The sequence below is a fragment of the Equus asinus genome, chromosome 3, assembly GCF_041296235.1.
Source record: "Equus asinus isolate D_3611 breed Donkey chromosome 3, EquAss-T2T_v2, whole genome shotgun sequence".
In the NCBI taxonomy this organism is placed as follows: Eukaryota; Metazoa; Chordata; class Mammalia; order Perissodactyla; family Equidae; genus Equus; species Equus asinus.
In genome coordinates, this window is record NC_091792.1 from 76,680,455 (window position 1) to 76,695,883 (window position 15,429).

General features: G+C 41.9%; 1 protein-coding gene across 1 annotated transcript; it reads left to right on the forward strand.

Annotated features, from left to right (window-relative positions):
• Nucleotides 1-390: 390 nt before the first annotated feature.
• Nucleotides 391-7,310, forward strand: LOC123284688 (centromere-associated protein E-like). The gene is made up of 5 exons (XM_070506479.1): nucleotides 391-434; nucleotides 2,041-2,138; nucleotides 3,754-3,937; nucleotides 5,624-5,910; nucleotides 6,955-7,310. The coding sequence occupies exons 1-5, from the start codon at nucleotides 406-408 to the stop codon at nucleotides 7,047-7,049; spliced, it is 693 nt and encodes a 230-aa protein (XP_070362580.1). The 5' UTR covers nucleotides 391-405; the 3' UTR covers nucleotides 7,050-7,310.
• The last annotated feature ends 8,119 nt before the right edge of the window (nucleotides 7,311-15,429 follow it).

The following is a 15,429-nucleotide window of genomic DNA, read 5'->3' on the forward strand; positions in this document are numbered from 1 at the left end:
ACCTTTATCTACCCATTTCATTCGTTTCAACCTTTCTGTTTCATTTTGTTTAAGTATATTGTTTTTTAATTGGGAAAAATATTTGTTTTAAGAAATAGAAGTCATAGGTTTTCTAATTACACATTAGCTTCCAATAGCTTCACATGTACTTCACATCAAATATCTATTTGTTACTCATTTTAGGGTTAAAATTTGTGCCTTTCCTCCTTTTCATATGTTTGGAGTTTGCTGTTTTAAAATGTTCCTACTATATTAGGTAGTTAACAAGTCTTTGAAACTGCTCTAAAATTACTTTATTTCTCTTTTCTCTAAAACCTTTAGGACAAAGTTGCTTTAGGAGCTAAGCCCTATAAAGAAGAAATTGAAGAGCTCAAAACAAAGCTGGTGAAAACAGACCTAGAGAAGATGAGAAATGCCAAGGAGTTTGAAAAGGAGTATGTCTTTGTCTTAATTGAATATGACTTTAGTAGCTTAAATTTCCTTTCTAAACTGTATAAATTTAAAATATATTAAGATATTGTTATTGCTTTTTATAAAATAAATACAAACATCTACAGATTTTAAAGTTATTAAATTCTCATTATGTATGCAAAGGTTTTGAAAACAAGCACAATTCTGATCAATTACTGACATACTATGTCTTTGGATACTTCTTGTTCAATCATATAGGAACAGCTTAAAAATGGCCTTTTTTGTTTGAAAGGGAATATTAAGAACGTGTGTGTGTTTTTAGCAGTTTGTCTAAGGTTTCTGTTGGTTCTCTTAATTTCATTTGTTCTTCCTATTGTATTTTTGTGTAAGGTTTTATTTCCTTTTAAATTGTAGTACTTAGTGCCCAAGAGCATATTCCCTTTTTATTGATTTATTTATGTATAGTACCATATACAATAGCATGCCTAAAGTTCTTTGTGGTATAGCATAATGAAAAGAACATTAAACAGAGAGTCAAGGAAACTGAATTAGAAATATAATGTTGCCACTTATTAATATGTCACCTCTGACTCCTCACACTTTTTATTCTTCCTGTAAATGTTTAATAAATGTTTAATGATGATATCTAATTTTGCCCAAAAAGTCGCACTCTGAATCTTCATGCATTCTAACCAGCCTTCTATTGATAGGACTGTTGGTTTTAGTGGAGCATCATTAAAAAGGCAATTTTAGTGGCCAGCCCAGTGGCACGGTGGTTAAGTTTGCACATTCCGCTTCGGTGGCCCAGGGTTCACCATCCTAGGTGTGGACCTACACATCACCTGTCAAGCCATGCTGTGGTAGGCATCCCACATATAAAGTAGAGGAAGATGGGCACCGATGTTAGCTCAGGGCCAGTCCTCCTCAGCAAAAAGAGGATTGGTGGCAGATGTTAGCTCAGGGCTAGCTAATCTTCCTCAAAAGAAAAAAAATTTTTTAAATAAATGCAAAGCAATTTTATATAGAATAGAATCAGCAGATACTTTCAGTCTCTAAGAAAGGCAGAAAGTCTCATAATTTAGCATTGCCAATTAACACTCAAGCAAATAATTAACAGAATGTCTTTTTCTCCTGGGTGCAATGAGCAGACTGTGACCTCTGACTGTGTCACCTCAGATCAGAGCTGCAGTCGAGTGTGCTTTCCTTACAGTGTATACAGAAGGTGCTTTTGGTTTTACGCTTTGGTAATTGTTGTACCTTCAAGAGGTTTCTAGGACCTCATGATAACAACCCAATTATTTGTTTTATGGTGCCCCTGAATGTAATTTTGCTCAATATCCAGTTAATGATACCTATTGGGCTTTCAGAAATTTTAAAAGAATTGGTTTCTCAATGTTAAAAAAAAATTGCCCCTGCAGCCAAACAGAACACTTCCAATTTGATGGTGTTATTTATGGCTATAAAGTGCATGATACCAGGGGGTATCGTGAGGGCTTACCTACTGCTGCTTATGCATATCATATCAATGTGATGTATCTTATCAGAAAATTCTTGACAGCAGTTCTGTTTATTCTTCCATTAAAAATTAGTTGCTGGCCTTTTACATATTTCTGTTGTTATTCTTAATAGAATTACTTGTACAAAAGCCACTGTAGAACATCAAAAAGAAGTTATAAGGCTATTGAGAGAAAATCTTAGACGAAATCAGCAGGCCCAAGATACTTCAAGTAAGTAGAAAATGCTGATATTTCCAGATCTTTTTCCATCTTACTTCTCAGTATACTTACACATTTTGAAGACTGCTACTATATATATGACAGTCAAGAATAAACCTGTTAATCACTAATTTATAAAGAACTATTTTTAAAATGAATTCATTGAGATCATATTTATCCTGTGATACCTCCTTAAGTTTCCTGTAATCTCAACTATTTATCCATTATAGATTCTTAAAAACTATGAATGTAACCTGTGCGCTATCAGATCTTTACATATCAGTGAAGATACCTTCAGTAGTATACAAGAATGACTTACCTGTCAAGGTAGACGTACCCTTCCCAATAAAACACAAGCATATCTTAATAGATTTTAACCATGTGCACTGTAAAAACATAGTCAGTATACAGTAAATATTATCCTACTTGTTGTTGGTACTGAAAATACAGACTTGATGCTTACTGGCAAACTCTTTGAAACTTATCTTAGATACAGTTTTCAAATCTAATCATCAAATTTCTGCATATACATTCCTCAAACTGTATCTTTTCCCATATTTCTGTCTCTTATGTTTCATTTGAAAAGAGAGAATGCTGAACAGTACTTGGGGCAGCTTTGTGTAGTGGGTCCAGCATCGAAATAACGTCACGAACAGTTCTCTAAGCTGACTGCCCTCACTTAACAGCCTGTGAAATCATGAGGAGAACGCCTGACCTTCTAGATTGGATATAGACTTGTAAGGATCAGGCTAAAAGTTGTGTGTGAAAGCACACTGAAAATTCTAAATGTCAGGCAAATGCAAGATGATGTTTGTGTGTATTATTGTCCACGCATTGTCTGGTGCTTGTTTAGTTTGAACTGCCCTAGTGTCCATTGCAGGATAATTGCAGCTCCTACCTGGAAAACTTCAAGGGGTAAAAATAGAACTTTTGTTGTTAGAGAAGGGTCAGGATGATTCCTTCTAATTTGTGACTTTCAGGTACGTGTTATACCTGAATTCAGAATAATTCAAAAGGAAATGGACATTGAGTGTCTTCCCCACACTCATCTTGCCCCTCCCTTGTAAACAGTCAGTGACCCAGTGGATCATTCCACTTTCTAAGCACCTCACACTTTTATGCAATTTTACCTAAAATTTACAAAACAGTTCTTTACATTACTTGTACACATATGGTGTAAAATACTGAATAGTATATTCTTTAATAGCAGTCTAAGGTTTATTTAGTTAACAAATACGTGTTGAGTATTGGGAGCACATTGACTGCCTTGGGGTGGACCCCACACACGCTGTGTGGTGGAAGCAGCCCTCCAGGGGACCCCACTGGCGTCGAGAGTAGACAGTGAAGGGCAGCTCCGACTGCTGCCGTCACCGTGAGTGATCCTAGCAGGTGGTGGTGGTGGAGGTAGTGGGTGGAGAGAAGCAGGGGTTCCACAGATACTTAGAATCCATGATGGAATTGGCATAGGAGGTGAGGGAAGAGGAGGAAGTCAAGGATGATGTTCAGGGAGATGGTGCTGAGATGTTTTGTTTTTTATAGTGATTTATTGAACTTACTAATGTTTCCTTTATTGTGAACTTTGGAGATAATTAAAATTATCACCTGCCTGTGTGTTTGCCTCCCACAGTGATATCAGAACATACTGATTCTCAGCCTTCAAGGAAACCCTTAACCTGTGGGGGTGGCAGCGGCATTGTACAAAGCACAAGAGCTCTTATTTTGAAAAGTGAATATATACGGCTAGAAAAGGAAATTTCTAAGTTAAAGCAGCAAAATGAACAGTTAACAAAGCAATGGAATGAACTGTTAAGGTAAGATCTGCTTACCTGATACAGGAATTATGCTTATGGTGGTACGTGTGGGAGAGGATGATGCCTACACATGCATATATATTTTTTGCAGTGGGCAACCCCTCACACATATAGGGGAAGTAATTTTTAGAGCTCATGTAATGTGTCTTTTTTAAAAGGAATGAGAATATGGTAGCACCATTCCAGAGGTTTGCTATCCATCAACTGACCTTTTTTTTTTCTGAGGAAGATTCCCCTGAGCTAACATGCCAATCTTCCTCTATTTTTAGTATGTGGGCTGCCAGCACAGCATGGCCACTAACAGAATGATGTGGGTCCACACTCGAGAACCAAACCCAGGCTGCCAAAGTGGAGTGCCCGGAACTTAACCACTAGGCCACAGGGCTGGCCCATCAACTGATTTTAGCTAAGCCTGTTTTTAACTAAGCCAAGAACCAAAAAGTAAACCAAGATCTTTGAGGGGAGCTTAAATATGCCACAAATATGCCCAAGTCAGTGAGGCTTTACTCAAAGGAGAATCCCTCAGGTCCATTATTGTAGCCCATTAACCTTTATAAACAGTTGTAAAAAATTTAATTAATTGGCTTCTACCAAAGATTAGAATCTTGTGCTAATCTTTACTAATGATGCAATAGAAGAAAAATAGGCATTAAATAAATATGCAAATAGCTACTGTTCTGTGTGAGGCTATTAAACAACAAAAAAAGCAAACAGGACATTATGAAAGGGTCCAACAGAGGGATCAGACCTTATCTAGATGTGGGGAGGGGCGGTGATCAAGAAACTAATATGTAAGAGTAGATCTGAAAATGAGTAGCAGTTAGGCTTGATGACAGTAGAGATGGCTAAGCCTTCTAGGCTGAGGGAACAGCATGTGCACAGGCTTTGAGTCAAAGAGGAAAGTGGAACAGAAAGACATGCAGTGTGGCCAGAGCATACAGAATGAGGCAGAGTAAGTGCAAGATGCGATGCCAGAGGCCACTGGTCCAGATTACACATTGCAGGTCATTCTGAGGCAGCTGGGGTGGTCTCCTAAATGTAACGGGAGGATTACCACCACTGGAGGATTTTAAGCTGGGGCCTAATGAGCTCATACGGCGTCTCTAGCTGCTAGAGCAGAATGGGGGGGAACCCAAAAGTGTGAGGTTGTATCAACACACTTGGCTGACTGATCAAAGAAAGGAGAGCAGGGCCTAGGATTGCTTCCCAGGCTTCTCTGAAGGAGTGAATAAATGCAGGCAGCATTTCCTGTGGGAAGCAACACTATAAGTAATCCAGAAAAGCACAGTGTAATATATCTTTTAAAATAACAAAGGTACATTAAAGATTCATCCATCCAGAAGACTAACTTATCAAATTATTGCCACAGAGCATCAGTAGATAAACCATGCTGGACGACATCACTGATTCATTTGAAACCTAATATCATACTTTTCAAGATTCTGTGATCACGGAGATTTAGTACAATTTTTCAATTTATATTGACCTCATTTCATTTTCTGAACTGTGGAAATAATCCAAACTTAGGAAGCATTAGGTTGAAATTAAAATGTAAATATGATAAAATGGTAAATTATATGTCACATATATTTTACCACAATTAAGAAAAAAAATTTTATGTAAATATGAATATATTTCTGGAATTGAGCAGTCTTACAGTCTCTTTTATTTTTCCCCACATTTAAGCAATAATCATCATCTTTCCAATGAGGTCAAAATGTGGAAGGAGAGAACTCTTAAAAGAGAAGCTCACAAAGAAGTGACTTGTGAGAATTCTCCAAAGTCTCCTAAAGCGACCGGACCAGCTTCTCAAAAGAGACAGCATACGCCTTCTCAATGCAAGGAACGGAATTTACAAGATCCTGTGCCAAAGGACTCACCGAAATCTTGGTTTTTTGATGGCCGATCAAAGTCTTTCCCAGCACCTCACCCAGTTCGCTATTTTGATAACTCAAGTCTAGGCCTCCGCCCAGGTGGGTAAATATACTGGTTACTTGGGGATCGGGGATAACGGTTGGAACTCATTTGTCACCTGTGGCCCCAAAGGGCAAGTTTAGACAAGAGAAGATGTCATGGAGAAGCTGCACTGCAGAGATGTCATTTGCTGTCTCTGTGAGAAGTTTCTCCAAAGCACAGCACTGAAGTGAAATCACTTTTTACCCCGAGGGAAGTCTTATTCTGCCTCCTGAACCTTCAACTTTTCCCTCAGATAGACAAGCAGCTCTCGAGGACACAGAGAGACACCATCCTACAAACATAACTACTTTTACTGCAAAAGACCTTCTTATCAATTCAATGGGCCAGTATTTCCAGTAGCATTATATTCATTTTACACAAGCCAGATCATAGACTTATATCATTTACATATTCATTCAATGAACAGAAATTTTTGGTCTCCACCTATGTGTCACATATTGCACCCTGATGGTACATTGATAACCAAACCAGATATGGCCCCTGCCTTCCTGGAGTTCACAGTCTAGTGGGTATAGACGGTGATCAAGTAGTCAAAAAAGGTACAGTTCTAGAGTTCAAAAGCCTATGAGTTTTTAATAGGTTGTTTTAGGAACATAAGGAAGTCTTCCTTGAAGAAGGGGACTGAGATCTAACAGGTTAAGGTGAGTTAGCTTAACAAAGAGGGGAGGGGAAGGCGATTCAGGCAGAGGGAACAGGGTCGGCCCAGCTGGGAGAGACCGTAACCAGGGGAAGGGTTGGAAAACCACGTGTGGCCAGAGCGCAGTGCACACAGGTTCCTCTGGGTGAAGTCGGTGAAGCCAGAGAGAGAAGAGCCAGATGCGCAGGACTTTGTGGGTTGTGGAGAGGAATTTTTACTTCATCCTGGGAGCATGCTAGAGGAAGCCGTTGAAAGATGTTAAAGAACAGCAGGAGAACATAATGGGTTATCAATTTGAAAACATTACCTCAGCTGTAAGGTAAACTGTATATAAGCTGTATGTTGTGTTGCAACCAAACGTGTTTTTTAATAAGATGACTTTTGCTTTCTATTTTTTTCTCAGAAGAACAAACTGCTGGAGCAGAGAGTGTGGATCCTCAGCCAGGCCCTTGGCACGCCTCCTCAGGACAAGCTGTGCCCGAGTGCAAGATTCAGTAAACTCTGCTGTCACTTTTCTAGGGGCCTAGTGTTCCTTATTTAGAAATGACTGTATTTGTTACTTTATTTTTCTATCCCTGGCAATGATGTCACAGTCCAACTTAATTTCAATTCAGTTTGCACTTTGCCATTAGAAATTGAGGCATTCCAGTCATTTAGAATGGTGATAGACTGCCTTCTTCCTGAATGTGGTAATACTTTAGAAGTTGAATTGTTTTATTTATTTATATATTTTGTGAAGAATAAAGTTATTGAAGGAAATTTCCAGTCTTTCCGTGTATACATAAAATGTATACATTTTCATTAATCTCGTTATCCACATGTGACTTAGATAATACATAAATTAAAGCATCATTTAATTAACAAAATTCCTAAACCTGGGCTCCCCGCAACACATAAAGCATCTATGGATGGGCTTCACACAATCTGTAAAACCTCTGAAATTTTATCTTTTGTGTGTGGATTCAGTTTTCTAGGATACTAGGGTCCCTACTTTCTTATAACATACTCTCTGAGAGGTCTGTTACTCTATAAGAGGTTAAGAACTGTGGTTTTAGAGAGTATCTGATAGTACTTTTATATCATATGACTTTGAAAAACCATATAAAACAGCAAGTTGCATAAGGTTTAGAACAGAGTTAGTGATTTCAAGGCATTCTTGGCTCTTTGGTAAGAAGACTTATTCAAAGGGAGAGATTATTAATTGTATCATAGCCATCACTGTTAAAGTCTATGAATTGGTTATTTCCCTTACCTTAACACACTGTCACAGGTTCACTAGGGTGAAGTGAAACTGTGCCTTCCTATAACGCTGTCCCTCAGGCCTGTCCCTTGGGAGTTTGGTTTCTCCTCTGCACCCAAACCAGACATGATTACAGAGCTGCAGGTTGATTCTCTACGATGTTCACTCCTCCACTGAATAAGAGTAATGCAAAGTAGTAGGTATGTTCACCTGGGTAATAAAACGACTTTAAGGCCATTAAAAATGTAATCAGTCTTAAAAATAGATGATGACATAAAGAGATGGAAAGAGATTCCACGCACATGGATTGGAAGAATAAACACGGTTAAAATGTCCATACTACCCAAAGCAATCTACAGATGTAATGCAATCCCAATCAGAATCCCAATGACATTCTTCATGGAAACAGAACAGAGAATCCTAAAATTCATATGGGGCAACCAAAGACCCCAAATTGCTAAAGCAATCCTGAGAAAAAAGAAAAAAGCTGGAGGTACCACCATCCCTGACTTCAAAGTGTACTACAAAGCCATAGTGATCAAAATGACATGGTACTGGTACAAAAACAGACACACAGATCAGTGGAACAGAACTGAAAGCCCAGAAGGAAAACCACACATCTATGGACAGCTAATCTTTGACAAAGGAGCTGGGAACATACAATGGAGAAAGGAAAGTATTTTCAACAAATGGTGTTGGGAAAACTGGACAGCCACATGCAAAAGAATGAAAGTAGACCATTATCTCATGCCATACACAAAAATAAAATGGATCAAAGACTTGAAGATAAGTCCTGAAACCATAAAACTCCTAGAAGAAAATATAGGTAGTAGACTCACTGACATCAAACTTAAAAGGATCTTTTTGAATACCAGGTCTTCTCAGACAAGGGAAACAGAAGAAAAAAATAAGTGGGACTTCATCAGACTAAAGAGCTTCTGCAAGGCAAAAGAAACTAGGATCAAAACAAAAAGCCCACCAAGTGGGAGAAAATATTTGCAAATCATATATCTGACAAGGAGTTAATCTCCATAATATATAAGGAATTCACACAACTGAACAACAAAAAGACAGCACAATCAAAAAATGAGCAGGGGATATGAATATTTTTCCAAAGAAGATATACAGATGGCCAAGAAACACATGAAAAGATGTTCAACATCACTAATCATCAGGGAAATGCAAATCAAAACTACACTAAGATACCACCTTACACCTGTTTAAATGGCTATAATCACTAAGACTAAAAATAACAAAAGTTGGAGAGGGTGTGGAGAAAAGGGAACCCTCATACACTGCTGGTGGGACTGCAAACTGGTATAGCCACTATGGAAAACAAGATGGAGGTTCCTCAGAAAACTAAAAATAGAAATACCATATCCAGTTATTCCATTACTGGGTATCTACCTAAACAACTTGCAATCAATAATCCAAAGAACATATGCACCCCTGTGTTGATAGCAGCACTATCCACAATAGCCAAGACCTGGAAGCAACCCAAGTGCCCATTGACCAATGATTGGATAAAGATGATGTGGTATATATACAATGGAATACTACTCAGCCATTAAAAGAAGACGGATCCATCCCATTTGCAACAACATGGAAGGACCTGGAGGGAATTATGCTAAGGGAAGTAAGACTGAAAAAGACAAACACCAGATGATTTCACTCACATGTGCAATATAAACAAACACATGGACAAAGAAAACAGTTCAGTGGTTACCAGGGGAAGGGGGGTGAGGGGTGGGCATAGGGGGTGAAGGAGAACACTTACGTGGTGACAGACAAGAAACAATGTACAACTGAAATTTCACAATGATGTCAACTCTTATGAACTCAATAGAAATTATATATATATATAAGATCAGTCTTCAGATATCCAGTCTAGTAGAATGTTGCTTAACTCTTGAATTTGGATATCTTTCATTCCTCAGATTTGGGAAGTTTTTGGCCATTATTTCCTCAAATAAATCTTTTGTCCCTTTCTCTTTCCTTCTGGAAGTTCCATGATGCATATATTGGTCCACTTGCTGATGTCCCATAAGTACCTTAGGCTCTCTTCACTTTTCTTTATTCTTTTTTCTTTTTTCTTCTCTAACTGAGTAATTTCATATGACCTGGTTTCAACTTATTGATTCTTCTGCTTGATCAAGTCTGCTATTGAACCCCTCTGTGAATTTTTCATTTTAGTTATTTGTATTCTTCAGCTCCAGAATTTCTGTTTGGTCCTTTTTTATAGTTTCCATCTCTTTAATATTCTCATTTTGTTTGTGCATCATTTTCCTGATTTCATTTAGCTGTCTATTGGTGTTCTCTTGTAGATCATTGAGCTTCCTTAAAACTATTATTTTCAAGTGTTTGTCAGGTATTTGTTCATAGGTCACCATTTCTTTGGAGTTGGTTTCTGGAGATTTAGTTTGTTTCTTTGATTGCATCGTGTTTCTCTGTTTCTTTGTGTGCCTTTTGATTTTTTTGTTGACTTTTATGCATTTGAAAAATAGCCACCTCTTCCAGTCTTTGTGGGCTGCTTCATACAGGGGAAGACCTTCATCAGTCAGCCCAGTTATAGACTGTGGGCCCTCTGAAAGCTTTTGGGCAGATGTGACTCTCTAGGCTTGTGTATGTGATTTGCCAATTAGAGAGGTTTGCCAGTTTCTTTTTCAGGAGCTCATAATCTCTTGCTCCCTCTAATATCTGTCTGTAGTACTGCAGCTTCTTTGGTGCTGCAGCAGGAAGCCACCCCACTCTCCTTTGTTCTCATTGGCCCCCAGGCATCCAAATTACGTCAGCTCCCATCAGCACCCCAAATCAGGTGAGATAGAAACCAGTCCCAATGGCAGCCCTCCAAAACGCTGGCACATAAGACACACGCTCTGCTCTCCTCCCTCCCTCCCTCCCGAGGATGAAGCTTCGAGTTGGGCACCTACTCCTGATGGTGCTGAGCCACGCTAGGCTCTGTCTGGTGCCAGACCATGCCAGTTCCATCAGCAGTTCGGGTCAAGTGAGACAGAAACCAGTCCTTCAGGCAGCTCTCCAAAAAGACGGAACTGTGACTGAATTTTCCTCTCTTTTCTTTCCCCTGCTCCTCACGATGGAGGAGCTGTAAGCAGGGGTGAGCTGTGCTGGCTTGGGGGAGAGGTGGTCGCAGGGAAAATGAAAGGGCTCTTCTGCCTAGTTTCAGGGTGGAAGTTGTTAGCTTTGCCCTTACCCAGGGGACTGCAACTTCTTACCTGGCTTCTGAAGTTCTCACAAAGATACTTTGGTCCATGTATTGCTGTTACGACAGTGTCTCTGTCAGGGAAAAAGAGCCGGGACTTTGTATTCCTCCGTCTTGCTGATGTCTCCCTCAGAATGTTGCTTAACTCTTATGACCTGAGTTTCAGTGTCATGATGAAAGATTGTGAAGGAACAATGATGAAAGTTAGCAATGGAAACTTGCGAGAATGTTAAAAAGCAATAAGATGGTCAGACAACACTAAAATCTGAAAAGTCAAGTCAGGACCAGAGAAGACAAAATACAGTATTGTTCATAGGAAACATTTTCTTGAGAGCCTAGCAGAATCATGTTCAGGAAACTTATTGAGAGCCTGCCATTCATACTCAAATATTTAACTACCTTCTACTGTGTGCTGATCACTGGTCTAGGCACCGAAAGGCACTGCCTTTGTGGGACTCATGTTGTAGCTGGAAAACAAATAACTCATACTTTTAATATGAGCTGATCACAATGTAAGGGTGAAAAAGATATGGTCCCTAACCTTAAACAAATTTAGTCCACTGACTATACAGAGGGGTAAGCAAATATCTGCAATACCATGTGACTTAGGCGGTCGTAGAGTAAGCATAATTGTTGAAGATCTGTGAATAAAGGGAGGCTGAAGACAGCTGCATCGAGAAAGAGGTACCTGAGTTGGCCTTGATTAGGGAACTCTCATATTCATAAAAAGTCTATTCCAAAATCCTCAAAAGTCAAAGGAAAGGTATTGGCGCTGGCCCCATGGCCAAGTGGTTAAGTTCGCATGTTCTGCTTTGGTGGCGTGGGGTTCACTGGTTCAGATCCTGAGCGTGGACCTACCACCGCTCATCAAGCCATGCTGTAGCAGTGTCTCACATAGAAGAGCTAGAATGACCTACAACTAAGCTATACACCTATGTACTGGAGCTTTGGGGAGAAAAAAAAAAAGAGGAAGATTGGTAACATGTTAACTCAGGGCCAGTCTTCCTCACCAAAAAAAAAGCATAAAAAAAAAGAAAGGAAAGATGTTGTTAGGAACACAAGGAGCACAGCTGCGTGTGATTACAGTCATTAGACCCAGTGTTAGAAGCTACAGTGGGGCAATGAGAGACAGTTTTACCAAAGACCTTATGTGAACACAAGCAGAAACTAGGGCAGGGTTTTAAAAAATCTTTAAGGGTAATTTTTACCATCCATTATAATTGGATTTCTAATAATCATTCACATTTTTAAGTACAAATGTAACAAATATTGTACATGCCAAGTCCTTCCTCCTCACAACATCCCTGAGGTAGGTGCTATGCCTACCTTCATTTTACAGACGTGAAACAGGTTTGGTCAGCTGTGTAACTTATTCACTTAGCTGGTGAGGGAAAGATGTGGGACTTACCTGCATCTTTCTGACTCCACAGTCTGTTCTTAACCACTGTGACTGTTACGGATACACTTAGCTCCAAGAACGAAAAACCTGAAAAGTGACTAAAGTTTATTTTTCTCACATAAGAAGTCCAGAGGAGTTAGTTTAGGGATTTTGTCTTAAGCCTGTCTTCAAGGAACTAGGTTCCTTTTCTTCCCTATTGTCCTTAGTGTGTGCCTCTGACCTCAGACCAAGTCACAAAATGGCTGCTAGGTCCCAAGGCACCATATCCACGTTCCAGGACCGCCCCCCCCAAAAAGGAAGGAGCAAAAGCCAAAGGCCTTTCTATCCAAGAAGAAAGGCCTCCTCAGAAACTCCAGCCCACATTTCATTGGCCAACCCTAGCAGCAAAGGAAGCTGGCAATTTGAGAGTTTTGTTTTCAGCCCCTTGACACAAATAATCCACATCAATCTACAAATCAAAATTGGGGTGAATTTATTATGAGTCAGGTCTGAGGACTAGCCTGGGGCCTTCCTCCCCCAAGGAAGGAAGGGCACCAAAGAAGTGGGGTGTACCGAGTGGTTATACACAGTCTTGGAACAAAGAGCATCCATCATATATGGCAGGAATATCCCTTTTACAATTATCGCGAGATGCTTTGCTGGCCCAGCAGGTCAGAGGTCAGTAGGTCAGTGGTCACAAGGTGGGTGGTCACACGGTGAGCACAGCAGGTCCATAATTAATCCTTAGTTTAGGGAGAGATGCATATTAAAGGAAATGCCGATGTGGGGGGAAGCTACCTCCTTATCTTTAAGGGCATTGTTCTTATCTTTGGGACATTGTAAGCGTTTAAAGCAGATGTACAATGCATGCTCAACAGACCTTTCTGGAAAAACAAGGTCAGGTCAAATTAGTTTCAAACCAAATGGCTTCCTCATATCCTCCAATATAGCCTACTGCTTGTCATTTATTTATCACCCTTACAGTGTAGGAGGCAGGTGAAAGTGAGTTGGGTGGGTGCTGAGTGAAGCCACTTAAACAGCACGTGCACAAACAACCTACACACTCACTCTGCTCAGTTACCTGCCTGAGAAAGTTGGAGTTACGAAGCCTAGTGTAGAGGGCTCACGTGACCCAGTCCTTTCTTTTCCTTCTTGTGTATCTGTTCTCTTCAGCCAGACTTGGCTTTTTGCTCTTACCCAGCATGTTCTTTCCTTGAAGCCTCCACACTCCCACTGAGGCTCAACCTGCTCCCTGACGCCACCGCCAGTGCAGTCAGGACGCCTGCATTCCGCCACTAAGCGTGTATTAGTGTTAGAAGAGACGGCGCGTCACAAGAGAACCACAACCATACCTTCAACGCGAGAGAACGTGTGCTGCCCTCTCAGCAATCATGTCAAGGGCCAGGAGAGAAGGCTCTAGTATCTTCAGTGACCTGGGCTCCTTCTGTTTCGCGGCTCTGCCGTCTTCCACATGCGACTTCTGCCTCATTCCATCTTGAACACCGCAGAACGGCACGTAGTAGACACAAACGACAGGGACTGAGAGGGGTCAAAGCCAAGGGAGTGGTTTCCAGTCCTGAGCATGCTGCGGGGGCTTTTTCCGCTTTTCACCGTTTACTCGGAGTTAGCAGTTCGACCTGAGCTCCACTAGACGGCAGCACGTACACACATTGAGTATACCGATGTGCGAATCCTTAAAAACTCAAGGAAACAGAACCAGCAAACTCGGAAGAAACCTGAACTACACATCCCAGCATTCATCATTAAGCGCCTGACTTGTCTGCACGAAGGTCGGTCTCCGTTTGCCGCTCGCGCAGTGACCTGGAGGACGCCATCCACCTGCTGCTACTCTAAAGTAAGATTTCCTGGTATTTTTTCAATGAAACTTTAAATGGACTGGGAAAAGGAGATGTTTAATTTTTAGATGTTGCTTTGCTCTGCACGTTACTTATTTCAGGAAATCTTAGCAGTTAGATCAGGATAAGGATGCATTTGGAAGTCTGGTATCTTAAGTTTTTCAAAATAACCAAAGAAGAGAGGATTTTTCAGTGTTTTAAGTGAACATTTTTCTTCCGGGCTCATAAAGACAGAATTCCTGAAAATGCTCTGTCTCTGATAATGAAAAATTAACACTTTGATTCCAGTGTTTACAGTAAGAAAGCCATCAAGTTTGCTTTTCATATTGGATTTTACCATTTCAGTCTATGTTTGCAACTCATTTTCCCAAAAACTCTGTTTTAGCGTGGCAGTGCAGTTGACCTAACAGTAAACCTTCGGCTCCAAACTCCGGGCCCAGAAAGGCGGGGAGGCCGCCCGGAGCCCGGCGCCCAGAGCCGCGGGGCGCACGGTCTCAAGTCACAGCGTTTGATCCGCACGCTCAGGACTGGGGGTGGGTAAAGGTTCCTGGAGTCTCTCATTCCTAAAGTACATACTGAAAATATCTCAACTCTCCCCAAGTTTAAAGTGAGTATGAACCTCTCGTGTAAGAAGGGGGAAAACCAGTGAAAATTTCGTTGCCTCAGAGTGGCTGGGCTTCTTGGTGGCTGGCGAGGGCGGCCGCGGTCGGAGCGCCTCGGGCAGCGGCGAGCTGGTCCCAGAGTCGGGCGCCGGCAGCTCGGGGCAGCGCTGGGAGCAGAGGGAGCGAGCGCCCGGGCAGGGGCGGGGACGGCGGGGCACCCCCTGGAACGCCCGCCGCCTGTCCGCGCGTGGACGCCGCGGGCCCCGGGCGGCCGAGGGCTGGACGGCAGGCGTCCGGGCGACACGAGGCCCGCTGGGCCGGCTGGTGGGAGGCCCGGGTGCGACGCCGGCTGGGACGCGGGAAGGAGCGCGCGGGACCCGGCCGCACCTCGGGCCTTCGCCCCGCGCCCCGCCTCCCCCGGCGCGCCCGCCCCCGCCGGCCTGACGCCCCCCGCCCCCCCCCACCGGCGCGCCCGCCCCCGCCTGCCTGACACCCCCCCCGGCGCGTCCGCCCACGCCTTCCTGACGCCCCCCCCCCCGCCCCCGGCCCTCCCGCCCCCGCTTGCCTGACGCCTGCCCGCGT

Excerpts from the sequence above, each read along its gene's own strand:
- LOC123284688 (XM_070506479.1), top strand. The coding sequence starts at position 406 with ATGAGAAATGCCAAGGAGTTTGAAAAGGA. Across the intron at positions 2,139-3,753 it reads GCAGGCCCAAGATACTTCAA|TGATATCAGAACATACTGAT; the intron begins GTAAGTAGAAAA and ends TGCCTCCCACAG. Across the intron at positions 5,911-6,954 it reads AAGTCTAGGCCTCCGCCCAG|AAGAACAAACTGCTGGAGCA; the intron begins GTGGGTAAATAT and ends TTTTTTTCTCAG.